The sequence below is a fragment of the Gambusia affinis genome, linkage group LG23 (assembly GCF_019740435.1).
Source record: "Gambusia affinis linkage group LG23, SWU_Gaff_1.0, whole genome shotgun sequence".
In the NCBI taxonomy this organism is placed as follows: domain Eukaryota; kingdom Metazoa; phylum Chordata; class Actinopteri; order Cyprinodontiformes; family Poeciliidae; genus Gambusia; species Gambusia affinis.
In genome coordinates this window covers 4,452,770-4,477,317 of record NC_057890.1, presented here as the reverse complement: position 1 = coordinate 4,477,317, position 24,548 = coordinate 4,452,770, and the positions used below count along the sequence as shown (strand labels likewise).

The window sequence follows — 24,548 nt, the reverse complement described above, 5'->3', positions numbered from 1 at the left end:
TTTGTAACAAAAATCTGGAAACTTTTTCTTCAAATTCCCTACCAAGAAAAATACAAAACATTATAAGGCGATAAGTAACTATTTTTTTTTTTAATTTGTATGTTTTTGTTTTTTTTTCTTTTGTTTTGTTTTTGTTTAAATTTGAGAAGCAAGTACAGTGCAGTTGATCCTCATCGCAGCTAGGCAAGGACTCACTGTTGCCTGCACTCAGCTGGGGGGGTTCCATCCTTCTGTAACAAATCACAACAGGGTGGGGTGTCAAGGCCACGCCTCTGTACATGGGACAGTAAGACAGCCTACACATGAAGCCACGGTCAACAAGCAGCTGGTAGCTGTAGAGGTCACACTGCCTGAAGGAAGGTCATGGTGAGCAGCGTCTATTTGGCTTGTAAGAAGTTGGTGCTCTGATTCTGGGCTTTTCAGGCCGATGAGGACACTCGGTAAAATAACTATATTGGCGACTAAAGTCCTCCAGTTATGTAATGGAAATGTCCCCAGTGGGTTTTTCCTGCTACTGCATCACAAAGTTTTTGGTTCTTTTCATCAAAGAAGTTGGGCATCGATACAAGTCTGTTCTTTACAAGGTTCTAAACTTATATCCGTACCATGTCCCATCTCGCAATCAAATCGAGATCTGGACTTTGACTGGGCCACTGCATTACTTTATTCTTTTCAGTGATTCTGCTTTGTTTAGTATCTCTAACTTTAGAGAGGCATTCATGTCTGGCCTGGTGGCCTCTTCCTCATTCTGTACAAAGGTTTTAAAAGAAGCAGCCTGACTGTTTTACAATCTTAAAGCTCCCAAAATTCCTTTGATGGACTTTCATTTTTATCAGAATTTCCACCATAACTTTGTCTACAGAAAAGTGCAGAATCTGTGAAATTATTTATTTATTTTTAAACTGGACACGTTTAAAACCTGACAAAGAGCAGACTTTCCTGAATTCTGATAAAAATACAGAAAATCTATGTTTTTACAACTCAAATCAGATAAACTACAATTGAAACGTAAAAACAATCCTTCAACTCTGCTTGTAGCTTATTTTGTCAATGTGAGGCAGCAGCAGAAACTAAACTTCAAATCTTTTTCACATCTCAGGATACAGAAACCAGGAATTCCCAAACAGAACTAACGTCCCGTCACACTTTGGTTCGGGTGTCTCTGCAATCAGCTCTGATAGCAATGTAATAAAATTATTATTATTTTTTTTTTAATCTCATTATAGAAAGCACATGCTGACTAACATCTAATTCTCAGGTTAGCATCTTAAGGTTGACCTGAAACGATTTAGCAGTCATGTCTGACATTAAAGCACATTAGCATGTAGCATAAGACAACGAATGACATGTTAATGGGCAGCAAGACATCAAATACTTTGCTGTCACACTTATTGGCTGAGATGTGTATAAAGCATTCAGATTAAACTTCAGTAGCAGAAGCACCATATCACCCTGCAGGTTTCAGCAAGTCAAATTTAAGACTTTAATACTGCATTGAATGAAACTCAAGACCAAAAATACAATATAGGAGATGGTTAGCAGAACCTTCTCTATTGCATTGTGCTGGGAACAAAAGCAAACCAGTGACAAAAACCAGCTTCAGTCAGCTGCCGAGAAATTTGGATTTACCAATAATAGCAAAATAAAAGAAAGCTAGCTAATTAGCAAGGGTATGTTAGCAGATACTTAGAAGTAACTTCATCCGCCTGACGTTACAGAATGCAATGGTCTGCGTCCGACTCAATTTTTTTAAGACCAATGCAAAATTTTATTTTTAAGAAATTAAAAGAAAATTTAGTTTTTGGGTGTACGGCCTACAGCCTTTCTGGGTGTTTGTGGAAACCAGAATTTCAACACAGCAGGAACAAAAATAAGCAAACAGGAGAGGGCTGGACAAGATTCAATACACAGAAATGGTACAGGTGCAAATACTGACCTCATGGGTTAAACTAAAAAAAATAAAAAAAAATAAAAAAACCAAACCAAAAAAAACTTAAATCCAACAACAAACTGGTGGATTAGTACTTTTGGTCAAGTGCAGGACGGCGGCGGAGGAGGAGGAGTGGGAGGGGAGTGCAGAGAGACGGCGGATGGAAACCAAAAGGAGGAAAGTCAAACTTTAAAAAAACAAAAAAACAACTACTAAATAAATCAAAGTGGCAGGATGGTGGGGCAGGGAGGGGTGGGAGGGGGTTGATGGTAGTAAGCTGACAAATCGCAAGCTGTACCTACCAGGATAGGGTTATTTGTCTATAGTCACCATTTAAACCTAGTGAGGAAAAATTTAAAGAGTAGCTGACAAAAGATGCAAGTGACTGAAGATGAAGAAACATTAATGAACAGGAAACAAACCTAAAGCACAACCAGCAGAATATAAAATGTCAAAAGACCTTGGAGCTCAGGAGGAAGCAGAAATAAGAGCTACAGAAAACTGATCAGAGCCGTGAAGCATCCCTACAAACTGCCTGCTACTTGTATAGAGCTACACCAGCCATTGGTTTGTTTTGAGGATTAAAACAATATAAAACCCAGAATTCAGTTTCTTAGAAAAATAAGCAGTTCACATCACTGCTAAATTATGATGGAAAGATGAGTGGAAGGAAAAAGTTTGGTAGAAAATGCGAGGAAGGGATGAACGTTTTAAATTTTCTCAAGGAGAACTGTTGTCTCGACCTGCTCAAAACCCCCCCCACAAAATCCAAGTCTATATTTATAAGGACTGTAGGGGGCGCCAGAACGAACAGCAAAGATGAACTGATGGTTGCTTTTAAAGCAGGCTAGGCTTTCAGAAAATCTCAAGTTCACCTTAAAACTGTGGCACAAAAAAAATAAAATAAAAATGTGTGGCAAATTGATTCAGTAACTGTTGCAGCCAATCACTGAATGAGGATTGGTCACGCTTTTCATCAGACTTCTCTAGTTGGTTGCTTTTCTGTGATTCTAATTTTCTAACAAACTGAATTTTGGGGTTTCATTAGCTGTGAGCTGTGATCATCAGAATTATATAATAAATCTTAAAATGACATAAAAGCAGAATAATTATGGAAACAATACAGCACTTTCTAAACCAGGTAATATGATCATTAAAAATGAATTGTATAAGGATTTTGGCTATGAAAATAGTGCTACATTGTAATTGTTCAACATTATCTAAAAACAAATCAACTAAAGCACTTGCAGGACTAACCACTTAAAATACACCAACTAGGATGAATTAAGCCTTACACTTTCTATTTAAAAGGATACTAGTTGTGTTATTTTTATCATTTTAGTTTCAGCATGCAGCATTCAGTTTTAAGCGACTGTTAAAAGATGAAATGCAGAGGAGGAAAGAAAAAAAAAGGCTTTTATATTCCTGTCTTTCAGCGGGAAACCACAGATACAGTGGCTGTGAATCAGCTGAATTTGACAGAGTGTATTCTGTATGCTGAGATCTGAAGAGTGTTGGGAGGACAGCTGTTCTCCTGCTGCGGCTCAGGACCCCCGAGGAACGTGACAAGTGCACTGCAGAGGGATCGGGTGTAGCTCTAGCGTTAGCTGCAGCTAGCCTTCTGCTTGGAGCGTCCTGAGCCGACAGCAGGGAACTGCTGAGCAAGGTCTTTTCTCAGGACACCAGAGATCTTTAGAGGAAGTCATCAAGGCGTGTTCTCACTAGCTCACCTTGGGGTCGTAGTCGGGGTCGTTCTCCTCGTCGGCCTCCTCCTCGCCTTCCTGATTGGAGAGAAGCAGCTTTACGTGAGCAACTCTGCTTCAACGCTCGCCTCATTTCAGCTCTTTAAAGCCATGTTTACCTCATCGTCTGCTTCTTCACCCTCTTCATCGTACTGGAACAGGAGAAGAAAGAAGAAGAAGAAATGCTTTAGATTCAGAGCCTGGAAGCCACAATGAAACCAAAAATCTGTTACCGTGCTAAAGAGTAAAGGCTGAGTGATAAATTGATTTTATCGATTGATCAAATGTTTTGGAAAATTTTGATTTTTCTTCCCCCACTTGTGGAGTTTTCTATAGTTCACAGTGATACGAGTGCAGCCAGGACGGCCATCTTGTGTTTTTGATTTCAGGTCAACTATAAAATTATTAGGGACAGGCGATGTCTTTATTTTTTAATTACAAGAGTAAAGTCATGCAACAATAAAGTCAAAATAAAAGAAGGAAGTCTCAATACAAGCAGAATAAAAATTTTAATTGTACGAGAAACCCAATAAGAAAAACTAAATTAAAAATTAAAATGAAGAATGTTGAGCATCTTGTGAAGTTGTACTTTGGTATAAATTTTACACAATCTTATAACACATCATTAACGCATTAAATTATCATCAGTAGTAAAACTTTGAAACAATGGTGCAATCAACTTTCTACTTTGAAGAGCCACATGTGCAGCAGTTTTCCCTGGTAAAATTGTATCATTCTTCCTGCTAACATGACGATTTTATTCTCACAGCCTGGCCCTGAAATATGAATGAAATAAAAGCCACTTTTTGGAAATAAGTTCTTTTAAGAAAAGAAAGCAACAAAAAAAATGATATACATCTGATCTAGCATGAAAAGAAATAAAAAGTGTGAGGTTTTATTTTGAAGACATTTGACCCAGTCTTGTCGGAGAGAACACTCACGTCATCGTCGTCGTCCTCTATGGCCTCGCCGGTGAAGTAGAGCACGGCGCGCGGTACGATGCGCTCCCGGATGAAGTGGCCGATCTCGAAGTCTGCTGCCAGGATCGCCTCGGAGTCCTCGTCCTGAAGACAAGCGCTCAATGTCTCGCACTCCAAACAACAGCATCACCGAGGAGACGAATGGACAGAAGACGCGCTGCAACACTTACCAGCTCTCCGTTTTCTGGAACTGCAAACAACAACAAAAGACGATACGTGAAGCCACCAGACACAAAAAAAACCTTGAGCGAATTGAAAAGCCGTCTCTTACCTTCAGGCGGGGTGAAGAAGTTGAAGAAGGAGTCGTTTGGGACGGTCTTGGTGACGGTCCTCACCGTGCCGCGGCCCTTGTGCTTCTGCTTCTTCTTGATTGTTTTCAACGTGACGTTCTTTCCCTTCGTCCAGTCGATCGTGCATCTTTTGGAAGAAGAAAAAAAACAAACTAACAATAAAAAACAAGCATTCTTTGCGAGAATCAACAGTGGGAGCGACTGCTCACCCAACGCAGCTCATGATCTCCGGCCCGTCGAAGGAGAACGGGTCGCTCTCGTCCGGTTCCGACCTCATCTTGTAGGTTTTCGATAACACTGTGTTTGTGAAGAACTCGTTGGGTTCGAAGTGAAACTCTAATGAGAAGCTCTGAGGAGAGAGAGAAAGACCCCAGATATAAGAAAATAAAAAGTAGCATTTCACTTCCTTGTTTTAACTGTTTAAATAATGCCTACTCACCATTGGCTGTCCCGGATCAGAGAACTTTACTTTAATATCTTGTAAATGTTTTAGAACTGGCTCGTCGTGCTCCTGAAAGAGGAAATGATGCCGTTTAGTGGACTATCAAGTCTCGGCCAGCAGGTGTCAGCAAACCATGCTAATTACATGGTTTGTGACCCATTTTCTGGTCTGTACCTGCAACATGTCGCTGAGCAGGTCCACGTTTTTGAATACTGTTAACCAGAACTCTGGGATGCCTTTGGGATTTTCCTTCTCTTCGTCCTTCTTCTCTTCATCCAACTTGGCCTTCTCCTTCATCTCATCCTGAACCAGAGGGGAAAAACACGACAGAACAAAGCACTGACAAGCCTTTCGTGTTTATTGATTTGTGATGGACAGATGTGATTGGATTGAAGGGAGACAGGAAGCATGCGGTTGTATACGTCACCTGTACCTGCTTACTTACTGTCAGCTCTTCCTCTTCATCGGTCTTCCACTCGCATTCTTCGTCTGTGGGCTCGTAAGCTGCTGTCACTATCTCGCTTCTCTGCAAAAAAAAAAAAAAAAAAAAAGATGAGTCAGGAAAAAGACTAGTTGTAGTTTCAATAAACATGTTTCCTGTTTAGGAGGCAACTTGTGACTTCAGGCCTGATTGTTGAATTTAGTCAGGATTTACTGGTCGATTAAATATTCAGATTTTTTTTTTTTAAAGAAAATTGGAAGAGTTCAAATCAACTTCAAATTTTTTCTGAAGACTAAAGCACAGAGCTAGAACTTTTGAATAATACTGATTTATTATTACTCACTTTTACACTTTTTCTTATGTCTAGCTTAAAATAGTGCAAAATGAAAAACAACAACAAAAAAGATGCTTTTGGTTTATTTATAAATCAAAAATGGATAGAGTTAGAGGCATTTATTGACAAGGAAGAAGGAAAACTCTTCCACATTTGAAGGACTGATGGACTACAAGAGGTGGAGGCAGAGAGCTGAGGCTCCCATAGTGGTTCTGGAACCGTTCAGAACCAGTTCTCTGTATTTCCACTGGTACAAACATTTGGGAAATGGTCCCAAAAACCATGACCAGGTGGCTTCTGGACCAGAGCAAAGAAGTGCCTTTGTTGCTCATGGGGAACAGCAGCCAATATTTTTAACAAATATCAAATCTTAGAATACCAATGTTGGCTTATTACTAAGGAAATGCAGGTTAAGACTCAGGGTGGATTCACACCAGTCCTGTTCGGTCCGCTTCAATCCAACTCTAGTTCGCTCGGGGAGGTGTGAATGCACAATCAAAAAAGTTAACGCTGGTCAGCCTAGAAACCTCGGCGCAGTTCGAATGTATATGTGGATGCAAGCAGAACAGAGGCTGCTCCAAAAGCAGGAAGCAAACTATATCACACGGCATTCTGGGTAAATACAACCAAAACAACCGCAAGCCTCTAGTGCAAGAGAAAAGAGAAATCCTACAACTACTATACCACCATTTTTTTTATTTCGTGAAGAAGGAAGTTGCTCTCATGCCTTGGTGCAGCGCCACCCACAGGCGAGGCGTTGAACAGACTTTTTAAAGAGTTTGGCTTGTTTGACAGTGCAGAGTGAAGGTGAACCGCAGCAATGAAAATGGAACAAATGTTGCAACTTTGGTCTCCAATCAAACAGAGTCTCCAGAACCGCTGAACACAAAGCTATGGGTTCAGCGATGCTACATGTGAACAGAGAGAAACCAACTTACTTTGTCAAAGAGGGGCTGGTAGAGCGCTGCGTACTTTCTCTCCAGTTCATGGACTTCTTCGTAGAACTTGGCTTCGATGTGGGCACATTTGACCTGCAGGTTCTTCAAAGCGTTCACGCGTCTCTTTACGACCTTCGGTAAGCTGTAGGGGAGCAGAAACGTGCTGTGAGGGGTCAGCTCTGACGGCTAAATATCCCAACAGAGGAACTTCCTATAGGAACAAAACGGCTTGTAATCAGCAGCTCTACTCTGAAGGTAGACGCGCTGAAAGGAGGATGAACTTAACCGATCCATCACTGCTGGACTCCATAAAGTTACATTTTCACCAACGCAAAGTAGCTACTTCAAAACCTAATAAAATAATAAAACGCAACCAAACCATATATATATATATATATATATATAGTTTCTCAAAGTTGAGTTTGAAGAAAAAAAAAACAAATAGAAGTAATCAATCTCATTTAATGTTATTGATTAATTGCTCATTAGACTTAATGACCATTAAAAGTGATTTGGAATTATGAAAGCTACAGTTTGTTAGATAAAACAACCAAAAAGATGAACTTCATCAACACCATTTACCAGCCAGTATTTAATAAAAATAACACCAGTAATCTGCCTGCAAGTAATTTACTCAAACTGCAGCTAAGAATTCAGGATAAAAAAAAAATTACAGTCATTTTCCATTTAATCATTTAAACTACTTTTGTTACCTTAATACCAACCATTTTCTGGTGAAATTCTACAGATTTAATAAAATAAATAAATAAATAAATTCAGCCATCTGGAACAAAGCAGGTCATTCCTCATTAAGGCAATATGCTAATGTGTTGCCAACATTTACACTACAACACTGTCAGCTTTTGGTTTGTATGCAACAATCTGCAGAAACATTTACTGTAATTAGAGCTGCAGTTCCATCAAATCCACTTGCTGTTTGTGGCTGGAACATGAAAAGAAACTGCAACCGGGTCTCCAGCTGCTCCATCTACTTCACATGTCACCATCTAAACCTCCTGAAGCTCCGCCCACCCAACTAGAAGTTGGAAAGAACCAGTACAGTAGGGGGCTTCTCTGCTGTGCAGCAAATTAAAGTGCCGGCCCGATGCTGGCGAGGGAGTGTGTTTGGTCCCCGAGTGCAGGGATGGAACTGGTGAGTTCACTGGCCACTGCCAAACACTTGACACACTAATCAAAGAGCTGCTGGCTGGGGGTTCAGCTGAGGAGGGGAGCAGCAGGAGGCACAGAGAGAGAGAGAGAGAGATGTTTCCCACAGAACCAAACAGCTGGGTTCAATGAGTCTTAGACAGGGTCGGCTCCACTTTAGGAAAACCTAGTAGGTGAGGAGAACCGAAGCTGAGCTACAATTACCATTTCTGTAACATGAATACAAAGCAGACAGGCAAGCTGAGGAGTGCATAAAAAAACAGAAACAAAAAACAACTGTAACACTCCTTCACGTTTGAGATTCGTTTGTATTTCAGGTGTGATGTATCCAAGTTCTCCCGAGCGTTGATTCTAAGACTAATCAGAACCGATAGGATCACAGTGACATGTCTTCCTGGTGTTCTTCAACTCTAGTTTTAGCTTTTCATTAGATGCGTTTACAAATGTGTGCAAAACTATTCAATAATGCCTGAAAAACAATATCACAGTCGCGATGTTTCCATTAAATAAGCAACGCAATTAAAATCACATGAATGAGTTTGTTCACACGATGAGTCATTAAAAAAACAAAAAAACATTCAGTGTTGTCATCATCATCCTACCATTTCCTGCTGTCTTCTTTGTATTTTCCATCAGTAGTAACATCAACTTAATTGCATGAACATTTCCATCGCAGTTTTGCGATGCACTAATTTCATAAAAATTGTAAATGCAATTTGCAAAATGGTATGTCAATAGAAATCCAACTACCTGGGCTGAATTGACTTTTGGATTTTTATTGCTTTCCAGTTGGGGAAGAAAAAAAACAAAACAGAATCTGTTTTATTTATCAAAGAATGTCTCTAAGCTTTATAAAAAATGACTGAAAATAGTTGTATTCTTAACTTTTGATGTTTGTTGAACAGAAAAAAAAGGGCTTGCATCCAACCTGCTGATAAATCAAAGCTCTGGTTCTGATTAGTGCGTCTTCTCTTTGTTCCTTGAGTTTAGTTTTGGCAAGCGCCTCAGTGTATTATCCTCTAATTATTATTAATGCGTACTAGAGGAATGCCCTTCACAGCACATTGAAACCAGCTGAGAAACATGCAGGTTTTATTCAACACTATAAACAATGGAAAAGCTTTGGCTAAACACATATTAAAACTAGATTCTGATTCTTTTTCTCCTGTGATCATCCCAGCATTCATCCTACAAGTATACGTTGCTGCAATGTAATGATTTTTGCTTGTCGTTTTATTTTTCTTCTAAAATCATGTAAAGCAGTCAAAATTGCCCTGTTGCTGAAAATGCGCTAACGACATTCAAGTATTGTAGCAATAAATATATTAGTTCTTTAGGGCAGAGAAAGCCAACAAGAAAATGTGTCAAGTGAGGTTAAAATTATAGCATCATGCCAACCCTGTAAACTACCAGAATATATATATATATAAAAAAGGATTTTAGGTTGTTTTAACTCACTCATTTTTACTTGGCAGCTTACTAAATCTGCATATTTTTACATTTTAGCTTCAATTATTTTACATAAAATTAAAATTTTCAAATATCTGATGAGCGGATAAGAATATTTTAAAAACCCTTACTTTTCCCTAATGAATAATTTAAAAAAAAAAACACTTCAGATTATAGTTTAAGGCTTTCCAAAAACGGTTTGCTCTACATATTTCACAGCGTTCAACAGGAAAAGCGAAGTCTCCCACCTTTCCATGTATCCTGATGGGGAGCCGTTGAGGCCGTCCAGCCTTTCCTGCAGCGCAGCCAGGATCTGTGGGTTCTGCATCATCTGCACAGTGAGCTGACGAGCTGCAAGCAAACAGATTTAGAAAGAAAAAATTATACATGCATCCAATCTGTTGTTTTCTTGAGCACTGCCTGCTGTTGCCATCTTGAGTTCACTCAGAGTATGATGTTTTTGACAGGTTTAGGAAAGCAAACGAGATAAAAACATGTAGAGTTTTTATCCAGTCAGATAAAAATGTGATGCAAACTCACTACAGAACACAGGACTGCTATATGCCAGTCCTTGTGTTAGTGAACACAAGGACTGGCGTATAGCAACAAAGTGGCATCGTTTTCTGATGAGAACTAGCACAGCTGCTGTGTTCCATGCGCTGCTAGCACCTATCAAATCTCAGCCAGCAGGCGTGAAGATTAAAGGAGACGAGGAATCAAACAAACATACGTTTCTCAAGCTGCTAGTTTTCAAACAAAAATGCTTCTTTGGGGAAAGAATATGGGGGGAGAGAGAGAGAGAAAAGAACAGCTGCTGTTTGGGAGACGATGAAATTATTCGTCAACACAAGGACTGGCAAAGTCTAGAAAACAAAGCTGCTGGTGAAGTTCCCGTCACCTCACTGCTACAACAACCTGAAATAGGGACTCTGGAGTGTGTGTGTGTGTGTGTATATGAGAGAGAGAGCATTCTAAGCTTCCAGATTACATGCAGAAGCAGTCTGAACTGGACTAGGCAGAAGCAGTGTTTCTCTCCACAGGAAGCAGCGCGTTGAGGGCATCAAAGGAAATGTATGAACACCAGCAGCATTCAAAATAAAGAGGATTAGAGTGTCATGCTAGTTTAACCAGAAGAACATGACTGCCCCACTGGTATTCATTTATTTATTTTTTACAAGCCAGTAATTCACTCCCAACAAAAGACGTTGGTTGTTCCGGTTGAAAGCCGACCTTTGCTGTTCTCGTCCTCTCCGGTCTCCTCCTCCTCCACATCCTCTACGTCCTCCATGTCTGCAGGGTCCATCTCAGCCTGGTCTTTGCTGCTCGGGGGTGGAGAGGGAGAAGACAGACCGCGGTCAACCAAAACACACACACACACACACACACACACACACACACTTTTCTAGTCCACAGAAACATCACTGAACACGTTTCAGCAGGTAAACTGAGAGAGCAGCGCCATCACATGCAGAAACTAGCGATTATTTTAAAGATGGATTATTCTGATGATTAAGTCTGATTTTTTTTATATTAATAATCCCACATTCTACAGATCCTTCATTTTCAAACTGCTTTTTTATACAATATTAGAAATACATTAAAACATGCAAACTTAAATGCAACATGTAGATATTGTTTGTATAGTTTTGGCTTAATTGCTGCTTTGAATACATTGGGTGTTTTTATTTCCTCCACCAAACGGCCTTTTGAGTTTGTAGACCAACCATTAATCATTACTAAATTACTTGATTATTCCAATCAATCAATCATTTCAGCCCTAACAAAAACTATTTCATAATTATGTTAATAGTACTCATTTCAATCGATTCATCTTTTCAGTCCTTTCAGAAAGTATTTTAAAATAACTGTAGTCGTTTCAATTGATTAATCGATTAATCAATGATTCTAAAATAAGTGATAATTCTGTTGCTAAACCTGTAAAGGGCAGCATGTTTTGAGCTCCAACACTTTGCTTTAAAAGCACCATCGCCAGCTGAGCAGCTTAGCCTCTCTGCAGCTCGGGGTGAGAAATAATCAATGGCTGGCTGTCAGGGAGACGGATCCGTCCCCACGGTGACGGCCGACATTCACCGAGCCGCTCTCAGCTCTCGACGGATCACAGTCACCGTCGCTCGCTCAAATGTTAGAAAGAAAAGAAAACCCTTATGTGTGGTGGTAGCCAGAAGACCTGGTTGGTAACGCCGCCCTCTAGAGGTGAAGCCACGCAGACCACACCGGAATCGCTGATGTCAGCAGGTGTCAAGTGACAACAATTAACTCAAGGGGGCATTTTGGGAGAAATTTGTTGAGGATAAGACTTAAACACATTCAGGCTGAAAGGATGCTATAGTCAAGCTTGAATTTGGAAAGAAAACTCTGAGCTATGTAGTTAATCTATTGCTAATATTAGGGAGATTTCATAAACATATGATTTCCCATTCATATGCAAATATTTTTAAATTAACATCAAATATTATAGCAGAATTGGTCATTAATTGTTATATAGTTGTGCTACATTTTCGTTGTAGAATATTTTTTGTTTGAGGTGATGTATATTTGTTTCTTTTAATTTGTAACAAAAATAGACCAAAAAACCTGAAAAATAACGGATTAAATAAGTCAGGGGGTCAAATGGTGATCAACACTTACTTGTCAATGTCTGCCATCTTGATGATACTGCAGAGATAAAAGAAAAACAATGTCAAGTCTTTAGCTAAAACATTTTATACTTGATAAGGATGGCTATTTATTGTATCATTTATTACAGTAAATTTCTTATAAGAATTCTGATTTATCGTTCTCATGATAAATTACAGTCAATGCCATGTACTGTCACAACTGTTCATTTCATCATTATTTTTTATTGTTTGTTCAATGAGGTCAACAAATTTGAAAATATAATTAAATGTAGTTACTGAGTGTATTTTGATGATGCATATCACACTTCATTTTGTGACCGATGTCCGAATGAAGGAAATGGGGATACTTTACAAGACCTATATTTATTTTTGTGGGACTATAATTGCTGAGTCATACAGGTAGCTTTAAAAAAATAAAATAAAAGAGTAATAAATAGTTCTTATCAAAAAGTGGAGCACTAAATGACAGACTGGCTGAGAAAATGGTGGTAAACTGACTGCTGACTTAACTTTGAGGTGGGAAATCAAGCAGATCAAATCTTAAAAAGAACAAAACACTTTAAATAGAAATTGGTGTCTTCAGTGAAAACCTGATTGGCACAGCTCTCTAATCAACATTTATGATCAGATGTAAACAAACGATTGGGACAGCGAAGTCATCTGACACTAGCAACAGAAATATGTTGTTAAAGAATATCTGCATGACGATCAGCGAGTATGAGGACGACGCCTCGTCCAGGAAGAATAAATGGAGTCAGGAGTCTCACTGCTTTCCACAGAGATTATATGCAATGAAGAGATCAAAGCATCTTCTTTCTGTTCAGAGAAACCTGCCTGGAAATGTCTGGACTCTGTGCATGATGGAGAAATACAACAACAGCCTCCAGGGCTAAATAAAATAATAATAATTCATAAACAGTCAAGTTCCTTCCCACTCAACACGGATCCTGAATCAGAGAATAATCAAAGTCTGAGCCCACGTTGTCTGAAGGATAGTGCAACCAGAAACTTCCGTCCAAATCTCCATTTTTAGCTAATGATCACGTCGGTGTAGGCTACACCACTAGCATTAGCTTTCATTTACACCACCACACATTTACTTCTTTCCCACTTGAGCTGGGAAGACTAGATTACCATGCCGACAGAGAGTTTGGCCTTCTTCCATCACATGGGGGACATCTTTGTTTTGATCCAGCAGCTTTAGCCTTAAGGTTTAAAAAAATGAAATAAATAAAAATGTTGCTGCAACAATGCTCTTACGACAACAAGCAAACCACGTTCTGGGTTTGATCAAATCTGTAAATGAAATGTTACGAGTCTGATTTCAGACTCCACATCCCAAGATCTGCAGCTGAAGCAAGATGCAGTCACAGGATTTTATTTTAAAGACGCATTTAAAATAAAGTTAGCCAACAGGGGGTTGCTCAAGTGTGCGGGTCCCAAGCTTGTAAAAAAGAAAGTTGAGAGGAAGGAAAAAGTAGAAAGAAAAAAAAGGTCTCACAAGCATCCTCAAAAGGACTGTCAAGCCCATTTAAGAGTTTGGAGAAGATTCTCAAGGCTTGGAATCCCACCAAATACCAACTTATCCATCTGATGGATAAAAACTGATGCACTATTGCTTGGTGGTTCACTCAGGTTGAATTAAATGTGGCCTTTCATTAGGACAGCAAGGTACAACAGTCTGCAGGGAGAATGGAGAAGCACAGAACCAAAGTTATTTGAAGTATAATTTTAAGTATCTACACTGATTAATTTGGCAGCCATGTCATCTGCTGGTGTTGACTTATGTTTTTTGTCCTGTAAATAAATGGACAGTAAATTCCTGGACAGCATAATGACATTTCTTTGAAAAATGTAAAAAACTAGATATGGGCAATCAAATGTTTTTTCTCCCCAGACACTCTCCATTTTGACTTTTCATTCACTTTAAGCCAAAATTATCCAAATGTGCTTGAAATGCATCCTTACATATATAATGAGTCTATGTAATATGGCTTTCTGATTTTGAAATATGAAAATAATTTTTGCCTCACTATTCTACTTTAATGACATGTGCCCATGTGGTATATTAAAAAGGTTTTTTTTTGTTTTCTTTTTAAGAATTTATTTTAAGCAAACATTATCTCAAAACAAGCCACGGTGGTTTAGCATTTCAATCTTGTACAATCAAATAAAAAAATTAAAAAAAAACAACTAAAAATAAAAACATGTTTATTTAGAAAGATCCATCTCTCCAGTTAATCCAGGATCGGGTCTCCGAGGCAGCAGAGGCCCTCCTGGCCCAGCTCCTCCAGTAAAACCCCAGCGTGTTAGAAAGATGTTCAGGAACAGAACCGCAGCAGCAGAATACTGGGCCCAGCTTTTCTTTTGTGGAGAGACGAGCCGTTCTCCTCCTAATCCCGGCCACGACCACGTGTTGCACGCTGAGGTCTGCCAGACCATTAGTCTAAGCCTGGATGGGAGGCTGCGCGTGTGTCAACATTTAGACTCCATGCAAATACAAAAAAGAAGTCCCCAAAAACGCAAAAGTCAACCTATAAATGTAGGTCAGTATTTAGCCCCGGTATGTTACCCGGTGCAACTCCAGCCGGGCCTCCCGCTTCTGCCGCCGAGCAGCTCCACTAATTCAGGCTAGTTAGCTAGCTTCTATGCTGTTAGCTTGATGCGCACCACTCAGCCCGAACAAGTGGGAGGAACGTCTCAGTCCGAAGGGCAGGCAGGCTGCCCCAGCTACATAATGTGGTCCAGTTACTAAGCGTCTCCGAGACCACGTTTTAACCCCCTTTGTCTTCCGCAAGACTCCTGGCGGTCGTCGCGTGCGGTCAGCTCCTAGCGTCCCACCCGCTGCTCCCCACCCGGAGTATTACCGTGCCAAAACATAACGTTAAGTCCGAAAATACAAGAACCTAAACACGTGTCAACAAATGCCATAAACGTCGAAGCTTATAGTAATTATCCTAACGTGTTGTCATGTTAAGAGGAATAACTATTTAAAACATTCCGGTAAAACAAAGAGAGACGGAGAACCGTTGTTTTATTCCTCTACAGGCGTGTAACGTTATCACATCATGGAGGAGCCTGTCTCAATGGCTGCTGCCGCTATCTCGTTTGGACTAGCATTAGCAAAGCGATAAACGTCTTCCTCGCGTCGTTTTCGCCAACTGATTGAAAATTGAACTCCGTGGGCAACGCTAAAGTTTTGGGCGTCGGCAACCGAGCCCTTCCCAAGCGCTGTCGCTTACCTTCGCTCTGCGGCCGGAGGATGAACTGGTCTAGCGGCGCTGCGCAGTTAGGTAGTCTGAAGAAAGAGACTCCGCTCCGATGGCGGTAAAAGGGAGAGAGATCCCGCCGCCTGCGCTCATATACATCTGACGTCATCACGTAAACCTGCTGTCGCCGAGGCAACGCTGCTCATGGGAGGGGCGAGGGTGAAGTCTCATCATCAAAACCAGCATCCTCCTTATCTTGACATATTAATGATGCTAATGTAAAAACACAAAACCTTGTTTATTGCTCTTCTTCAGCGTTTTTATTTTTTCAGTATTTCTTTTTCATAAATACATCAGAACGTGATGTATCCACATTAAGTGGATTAAGTATCCACATTCCTTAATCTTTTTCATATTTTGTCACGTTTTAAGCACATATTTCAATGTACTGAACCACAAGATCACGGTGCAACCGATCCCCTTCAGGATTCCTCTGATTGGTTAATGGCCTCCACCTGTGTCGACCACATATCCAGCTGTTTTATGGAGATCTCAAAGGTTTGTTAGAGAACAAACAGCACAGATAGTGACGGAGAAGTTTAAAACAGGAGTAGGTGGCAAAAATATTCCAACCTACATCTCATGCAGCAAGTTATGATTTAAGGTACAGGAAGTATGGCTCACTGCCCATGCTGTCCTGGAACCTGACCTGCAAAGTGAATTAGTCACAGCCCAGCGTCGGCTGATTTATTTCGACAAAATAACTATCAGTTCACAAATCTGGGCTTTATGGGGGAGGAGAGGCACACAAAAAACACTGTATGAAGCATTATATTTAGTTTCATAGTCTTAGTCCGATAGAGGATGTTGCAAGCATATAAAAAAGTGTTTTCCTGAGATAAAACCGAATCCTACAAATAAATATGGTGTTGGCAGCGTTATGCTGTGGGGGATGCTGAGATCCTGGTCAGAACGGATGGGAAGATGGAGATTCTGCGAAAAAAAAAAAAAAGGAAAGAAACACTGGTAGAAAAACCTTTTGTTTATTAATAGTCACATTTTCCAGTAGAATCACCACTGATGATTTCATTTCAACATAAACTACTTTTATGTAGTTTATGCAACAACCTGTAAGCATTTTTGAAGGACTGTTAAGATTACCTTTTCAAAACAGGAAATGAAAGCTCTGTTTAATCTGCCACCAGCCCTGCACACAGGAAGCATATTCAGCCACTCACAGTTTGAGAATTCATTCAAAAATAACCGCAATAGTTCACTTAGTGGTTATTTGTAATTTAGATTCTCATCTGGTTTCCGTTTGTAAAGAGTAAAAAAGAACTGTGGTGCAACTCGATCAGAGTTTCTGGTCGATGCATTGCTCAGCAGATTCTTGTTTCTTGTACGACACCATATCAACAATCTTTATACGGCTAAAGAAGAAATTCAAAACATTTTTGATGTGTTTCATTTCTTTTTCTAATATTTCCTAATAGTTTTCTGTCTTCTTTGGCTTTTTAAATTAACTCAGTATTTAAACTATATTTTTGTGTCACTTTCGTCTCTCTGATTTTATCTTGATGAGGGAATATTTTTGTTGTCATGCAATCTTTCATAGTTGACTGACCTCATATCACCATGGCGACTTCTGTTGCTACTAGATGATAAAATGATCAAATCTAAAATATGACTTGGACATACTGGGATAAATTCATTGTTCATATGGGTGTGTGTTAGTTTTTATGAATTTACCTAAGTAGTGCCCTGTTATAGTACTTTTTTCCATATTTTTCTACATACTCTGATGCCGCTTCCGTCTTGTTTGAAATTAAAATGTGTGACTTTTATTTCTTTCTTTAAGGAGCCCCTTGCATATTAATCAACATGAATGCATCATGTAAATATGCCAGATTTAGCCGAAGAGGCTACTTTTCATCTGTAGTCCTCCACCGGGTTCTTGGAAAGGCTTGAAAAATATTACAATTAACATCCATAACAACATACGTGAGCTGTAATTCAATGTATAGCTAAAAGTAGTGTAATTTCCAAAAAACTTTTAGAATAAAAAGAAAAACTAAGTCACGTCCGTCAGATTAAAGATTTAATTTAAAAATTATTTAAGACATGAGTACGGCTTTGATTAAGTGATTTCCTGAAACAGTTCGTTGATGTAATAGTTCTTTCATTCTAATGATGGTGTATTCATTAGAACACCAAGAATTTGAAGCCCGAGCAGAAAATGAGATCTAACCAAAAGAACTGTTCCACTTTCCCACCTTCTTCTTATTTCTCCCGAGCTGTAGATCCCTGCAACTCCTCCAGAGTGTCCGCCGGCCTCTTGGTTGCTTCTTTGATCAACGCCATCTTTGCCCGTCAGGTTCGGTGAACAGCATGTCTTAAGGTTTGCCACACTGATCCACTTTTTTCACTTCTGATATCGACATCTGAGGTTTACTGATCCGATATAAAAATACAGCTGAATTCACTTTTTTTTTTTTTTTATGTACTGAATTACAAATTTATCTCATAACTCTGCACCAGTACTGTACAACTACATACACCAATAGCTTCACAAGCTTGGTGAAACCTGTAAAAACAACTCAACTTTCATGTCTTCAATCAGGAGTATAGTAGCCAATGTGAAATAAACAAGAAAGAAACAAAGTGAAAAACAATAAATTGACTACCTTGGTCAAATATGTAAAAATAAACTGCATCAACCCTTGTTTCAGAAATTCTAAGAATAATGTGAAATAAATAATCAAGCCTGACTCAGAGCACCAAGAATTTCACAGAATAGATCTGACTTACGGGTCGAGCACATCGTCAACGATACCCCATGTAGAATATTTTTCAATATCGTGACCGATACACATAGTAATATCGGATCGGTGCCATCCATTTTTTTAGAGAATGTATTGAAGCTGTTTAAGGCTTTGTGTGTATAATGTGATTAAAGTACAAACTTGCAGTCTGTTCACTGTTTACGCCAAATGACTCCTAACCTGAGATTTTGTCAAAATCTCTCACAACACTATAAAAAACCCCCACATCTTTATCGAGACCCCGAACACAGCCACAAGGCAAGACTGTGAGAATTTGAGTGATTCATCCATGAGACGGGAGCAGTCTTCCTCTGAGCAATATCTGGCACCAGCCCAACGCTCCATTTTTAGGTCGCCTTCGCTCAGGAGAAATACTTCCCACGATCTATCTGTGTCAGACAACAGGACTACAGATCTACCCGACTCATCGTCAGCTGAGCTCAGGAGGAGACGGAGGACGGTGGGCCACAACGCCCAAGAGGAACGGCTCTGTATCGACACAGCAGTTCTCTTGGGCTCCATAAGACAACTGCCAGGTAAAATCACAAGCAAGAAATGTGAGGGTACGGCATGGAAACCAAAATATGTTTCAACACACAATACGACTTTGCCCATTTTATATCACAGTTAGTTACACTGAAACTTTGCTTCAGGAATGTCGTCAAATCCAATTCCCCTCTGACATCAGAACATAGACTAATAATAAAGAAGCAGACACATTTTGTAGCGCAATCACGTAACCATGTTGCCTTCAGTTGTGATAAAAATGTTCTATATCTCCAATATGACTTTGGGTCTTTTTGTCTCTTTCAATAATAATGATAATAGTTTTCTATTTCTAAAGAACAAAGCAGAAATAAAACAAAATGGAAACATTTGTGCATCGGGACCAGTTATATTGAGATCAGAGTGTAGAAAAGCATAATTGTGCAATGGAGATGGACCTTTTTGGTTTGTAAAGCCTCATTGCTAAAAATATGAGGAAAATGGAAAGAAGCTTTAGTTTTTGCAAAATATGGGTCTCTTTGCGTACCCAATATATTGTTGGTACTAAAAAAGTATTAGATTTCAGCCGGGGCGGTTTTTATCGAAGCTCAATCATCAGACTTCATATGAATTTAATACAATCATAATGAAAGTGTCATTTTAAGGATGCATCATATAGACTAGGCGCTTCCGCTCTTTAATCTCGACACACGACAGCATATTAGTTCTTATTTAATGCATCATTAGCTTAAAAAAAAAAAGCTTGCAGTTAAAAATGTTCAAAGTTGCCGATCTCCCTCCGTCATTAATAATGCAGAGAGATTGTAAAACTTTAATTTTCAACCTGAATGCATTCAAGGTAACTATCCGATATGCGCGCTCCCCTTCACAAACAGCCGGGTCTTCGCCTCTGTGTGTGCAAACAATAGGAGGGTTATTTATATACCACGACTCGAGTGCTCTAGTGAACTGCCATTAAAAGGGTGACAGTGGATCCTGGAGGGGGGAGAGAGAGAGAGAGAGCGATGCATCTCAGGGAGAGCTGTGACATTCTTCTAACATTTACAGATCCGACTAATTAACAGGAGGAAGTGGTTTTTTTTTCCAGCTTAGCAGATTCTAATTTATTTCGTTGTCGCCGTAAGAGTGTAGGCGTCCTGAAAACACCTGACACACTCTTATGTAAAGGTTTGTCCTGCTTCCCCAGCACGACTCCCAAATACACTCGCTGGTCACCGTTTTGGCTTTAAAGGCTTAATGAGAAGTTTTCCTCCAAACGTGAAGCAGCTGGATCAACAAACCAATGCTGACGGTGTCATATGGAAAGGAATTGAGAGTCCAATAAACAGGTACACTGAAAAAACAACTAATCTTACCAAGTATTTTTGGTCTAGTTTCTAGTGCAAATATCTTAGAACACTTGAAATAAGACAAAACTTACACGTAACTTTTCAGCAAGACATGCTAGCTTGTTTTAATAATAATAATTCCTTAATATTTATGAAAAAGTGGTAGTTTGATTGGCAGACATTCTTCCCATGTTCTTTCCAGTGACGTAATCCGACAATGAATTTGAAGAGCAAGAAGCTTTTGTGAAGCCACCAAAACAGACAATGGTCAATCATAGAAAAGCCTTTTTCCACCATTAATGTGACATATCCAATTGAACTCCATGAGATAAACAAATCTGTCAAGAAGATGAACATAAAACTTTCATTTTTCTTTGGAAGTTGTCTGGCTAGCATCCCACATCTTCAGTTGGGAACGTTTCCCCCAACTACTATGGAGGAGTTCTCCCAATTTCCAAAAGCCTTTTAGGACTGGGTAGACCGTCCTAAAAATGTCTCTACTTTTGCGAGTTTTGAGTTCCAGCTAACTGGTATTTCAAAGTGCTCATAATTTTGTTGACCAACAAGATAATAATTTCCTTGATAACTTCAGAACAAATATAATGCCAGACCATGATGGTGCCACCACCACCTTTCACCCTGGGATGTTCAGTGTTGTCCACGCATCAAACAGACCTTTGGGTGTTGAGGCCCAATTGTTGGTCCCAAGTACAGACTGAATACTGAACTCTAAATCAATTCAGATTAACATAGGTGTGTAAAATTAAGCACCAGGGTATAAAGACTGGTCCCATAAACATTTATGATACCATGATTGAATGCCAACCAATCAAAATCATGACAAATTCCATCTTGATTAGCTGATGTAATTGTTAGAGAAAACTAAATGTTGGTCTTTAGAAAGAAAACTGTGCAAGAACGACAAGTACGACACTAGGAGAAACTAGCAAACGACCGTTCAAATGATACTGCTCATTGTTGGGTCGGTTAGATTCGCTAGTTTTAGACTGAATCAGCAACTGTGTCACCACCAGAGCTCAACGACAGCGACCCACTCCAATCAATACTTGCAAACACACACACACTGTGGAACCTCATCAGAACAAACGCCAGCTTGCTGTCCAAGGGCAACCTGGTAGAGCTGTGCAGAAAAGCACGGCCGCGGCCATCAGACTGCAAATTACTGCAGAAATCCTCCCTGTCGCACGGCGAGGCTCCCTAATGGGCTGTTTAATGAGACCATCAAATGCAAATGGGAGTTTAGTTGTGACTCTCAAGAGCCCCGGCTACGCATTTGTCTCCGGCGCATGTGTGGGTGAATATTCCACCTCCGCAATTTTCCATTCAAGACGCAGACGTAACACTTGGCCCAGGGTGAACGCTTGCGGGAAGTGCAGACTAATGTTGCTGCACAATGATAAGAGGTGTCAATTCTGTGAAAGCAATAGGAGTAAACATGCAACTTGACAGAGCTGGTAGACTTAGATGGAAGAAATAAGCAAGCTGAGATACCACAGATGAAAGAAGGAAATGAAGGACCCTTGGTAGAACTTTGTGGATCTATTTCTATTGCTTTGTTTTGGATACGTTTGCTGAATTTTCCACATACTTTCTTTTTATAGAACTCTTTGAGTGCTTTTTATGAACTTCAGCAAATCTCTCCTTGTGATTCCTTTGGAAACTTTCTGGGTTCTTTCCAGGCTTTGTACAAACCTACTTGATTTTTTTTGTAGAACTTATCTGGCGATTTTCATGAGCTCCAACAGAACTGTCCGGGTGATCTTCTGGATCCAGGAGATCTTGTTGAACTTACCCTGTGCTCTTTAGGTATTTACCAGGTACTTTACAGAACATACAAAGCACATTATTAGAACATTCCTCAAACCTAATTTTTTAGAACGTCCATTAGAGGTACGAGGTATTTTCCTGGAAATCACTAGTTACTCGACCAGAACTTCTCTGGATGAGAAGTTTGTCATTGGAAAGGAGAAGACTTGGCTTCGTAGCAGGTTTCTTTTGGCTTGACGTGGTTAAGATAAACCATAAACCAATCGTTTTCCCTTTCAATTTCACTTCTTGATTGAACAAATATGCAACTATTAGTAACCCTAGCGAGGGAAGAGTGAAAATACATGCCATCATTCTCTAGCTTGTGATTATTTTCACAAAGTTTGGCCTTTTGGACATTTCTCGTTGCTGCTTGCACAGAAAGGACACAGGGGATTCCTGCCAAAAGGGCTGACCTTTTCACTCACCACTCTGCCCTCCTGCAAATGGCTTCACTGGAAAGGCTGTTATAGGTGCAGTCCCCTGCTCTCCTGACAGACTGAATGCCAGCTCACGCTCTCTATCTACCCCTTTGAAGCACGATGGGAATGTTGGCTTGATCCTTACTGCAGCTGCAAAACCAGTCACCATTGGCGAGAGGTTTGATTTCCTGTCTCAGCCTTTGCTCGTCTTGAGGTGACACACGGCTGGGTTCTGCGCTCCCATAATCAGGAACGCGGCGCATCCCTTGAAGAAAAACAACAGGTTAGGTTACAGTGCTGCATCAGAATCGAGCGCGAGAACAAAATGTCACGTCCGTAGCGTCGCACGTGGGGCAGCGCACGCGGCAGGCTGATTGAGAGACCGATTGGGACATCTGGGGATCAGTTAGTCAGTGGAAAAATAGATCAAGCCTGGAAGAAGAGAGAGAGAGAGGAGAACAGAGGGAGGCAAGTGGCAGCTGTCTGCCAGCTCCACCTGATGTAATAAATACTTAATTAGCATGGCACAAATGGTACCAAAGGATCCCAGCAGAGGAGGGCAGGGGGAATAAAGCGCAGAGTGCATCAGTGAGACTCCCGCATCCTCTCCTCCCTTTAGAGTGAATCTGTCAGCTGTGAATTCCTGCGTTTCGTTCTGCAGTGACGTGTCTGGTCTGACATTATGTGGCACCTTCGTCTAATCTCCCAGCAAACAAATAACACGCAATGATATAAAAAAACCCCCCCCAAAAAACAAAAACCCTTGCATCTCCAGAAAATAAAAATTATGCAGGCACAAGGGGCTCACTCTTTTGCCCATGCATTCATCTGTTCTCTACAGCTCCCTTTCTATTACAAAACCTTGTCAATATCCTGCTATTGTTGAAAAGGCACAATTTTGTAATTGTGACGTTACCATTAAAGAAGAAAATGCAATAAAAACCACAGATCATAATTCATTAAAAAACATACCACATTGTCCTCTTACCACTTCCTGTCGTTTTCTTCATCTGTCCAGTCAGTAGTAACATCTGGTTGCAACTTTATGTTTGGACTTTCACTTTGCGCAATGGAAACACAGCACATGCAGTGCGGCTGAAAACATGCTTTTGTTTTTTTCTGTTCAACACGGTCACTTCTGGGTGAAAACCTAGCGGATGCAGAGGATGATTAGGTTCAGTTTTATAGTTGCTTTCATTTTCGAAAAAGAAAACAAGAAGAAAAACTGATTAAATTAGCTCTTACTGTACAGAAAGATTGGGGAAGGAAATTGCAGGTTCAATAAGTGGTCTCCATTTTTGCTTTACTCTTTACTCTTAGGTTGAAAGCCTTCCTCTGAATGACCAAACGTTTGGTCGTCTGTTTCTGAGAACGGCTTCAGATGGAGTCGACTAACTTCTACCAACTAGCAAGCCAGACCGAGAAGACTGCATCACTGAAACACTCTGAAGTTTGTGGCTGCAACATGACAAAACAATATCTTCAAGGGGCATGGATGCTTTTGCAAAGTAGGAATCACCAATAAAGAGTGGTATCTGACGCAAAATATATTTGACGTAGTAGTAGCAACACAAGTCACGTAATGTTTGTTTTTCAGTGATTGCGTTATTGACTTTGTGAGGATTTTCTCTCCAGTTTTCGGCTGGTGTTTCCTCGTGTCGTTATGGACAGAAATATCACTCTCCCCCATTTGATGAATTAGCCACAGTCCAGCAGCTGTTTATTCCCTCTCATTGTCTGAGATATTATGAAATGAAATGTGGCTGTGAAGCCGCTTATAGATGAGCCTTAGCTTTCCGCTGTTCACGGCTAATGGATTCATGAGCACTTCAGTAAATAGGCCATGGCACATGAGCGAGCCAACGGCAGCAGCCAGGCCATGAATAATGTACCGAGGCAAGTTCAAAAATGACTTACGACTTGTAGGAGGTTTTTTGCTGAAATCCTGGTTTTTTGGGGAGGAAAGTTGGAGGAAGAACATTCAAGGCTTTATTCTGTTTTCCCTTTTTTTTATGCTTCTTTATAGGATTTCTACCATGATGCAAATGTGCAAACTGTAGCCATCTTTGTGGAACATTCT

The 24,548-nt window shown here is 40.1% G+C and overlaps 1 protein-coding gene across 5 annotated transcripts; it reads right to left on the bottom strand.

The window, feature by feature from the left end:
* Positions 1-138: 138 nt before the first annotated feature.
* nap1l1 (nucleosome assembly protein 1-like 1) lies at positions 139-15,737 on the bottom strand. 5 transcript variants are annotated; one of them, XM_044108805.1, is made up of 16 exons: positions 15,596-15,737; positions 12,364-12,390; positions 10,945-11,033; positions 9,963-10,065; positions 7,099-7,240; positions 5,818-5,910; positions 5,559-5,687; positions 5,382-5,453; positions 5,152-5,291; positions 4,924-5,069; positions 4,823-4,842; positions 4,614-4,736; positions 3,792-3,824; positions 3,661-3,711; positions 2,233-2,269; positions 139-230 (listed from the first exon to the last, which is right to left on the bottom strand). In XM_044108805.1, exons 2-15 carry the CDS (start codon positions 12,378-12,380, stop codon positions 2,264-2,266), a joined length of 1,164 nt encoding a protein of 387 aa, XP_043964740.1. In that variant the 5' UTR covers positions 12,381-12,390; positions 15,596-15,737; the 3' UTR covers positions 139-230; positions 2,233-2,263. The 5 variants fall into 5 exon arrangements, with proteins under 5 accessions (XP_043964740.1, XP_043964741.1, XP_043964738.1 ...); XM_044108806.1 differs by having other exon boundaries at positions 5,830-5,910; XM_044108803.1 differs by lacking the exon at positions 2,233-2,269 and having other exon boundaries at positions 5,559-5,693; positions 5,830-5,910.
* Positions 15,738-24,548: the final 8,811 nt, after the last annotated feature.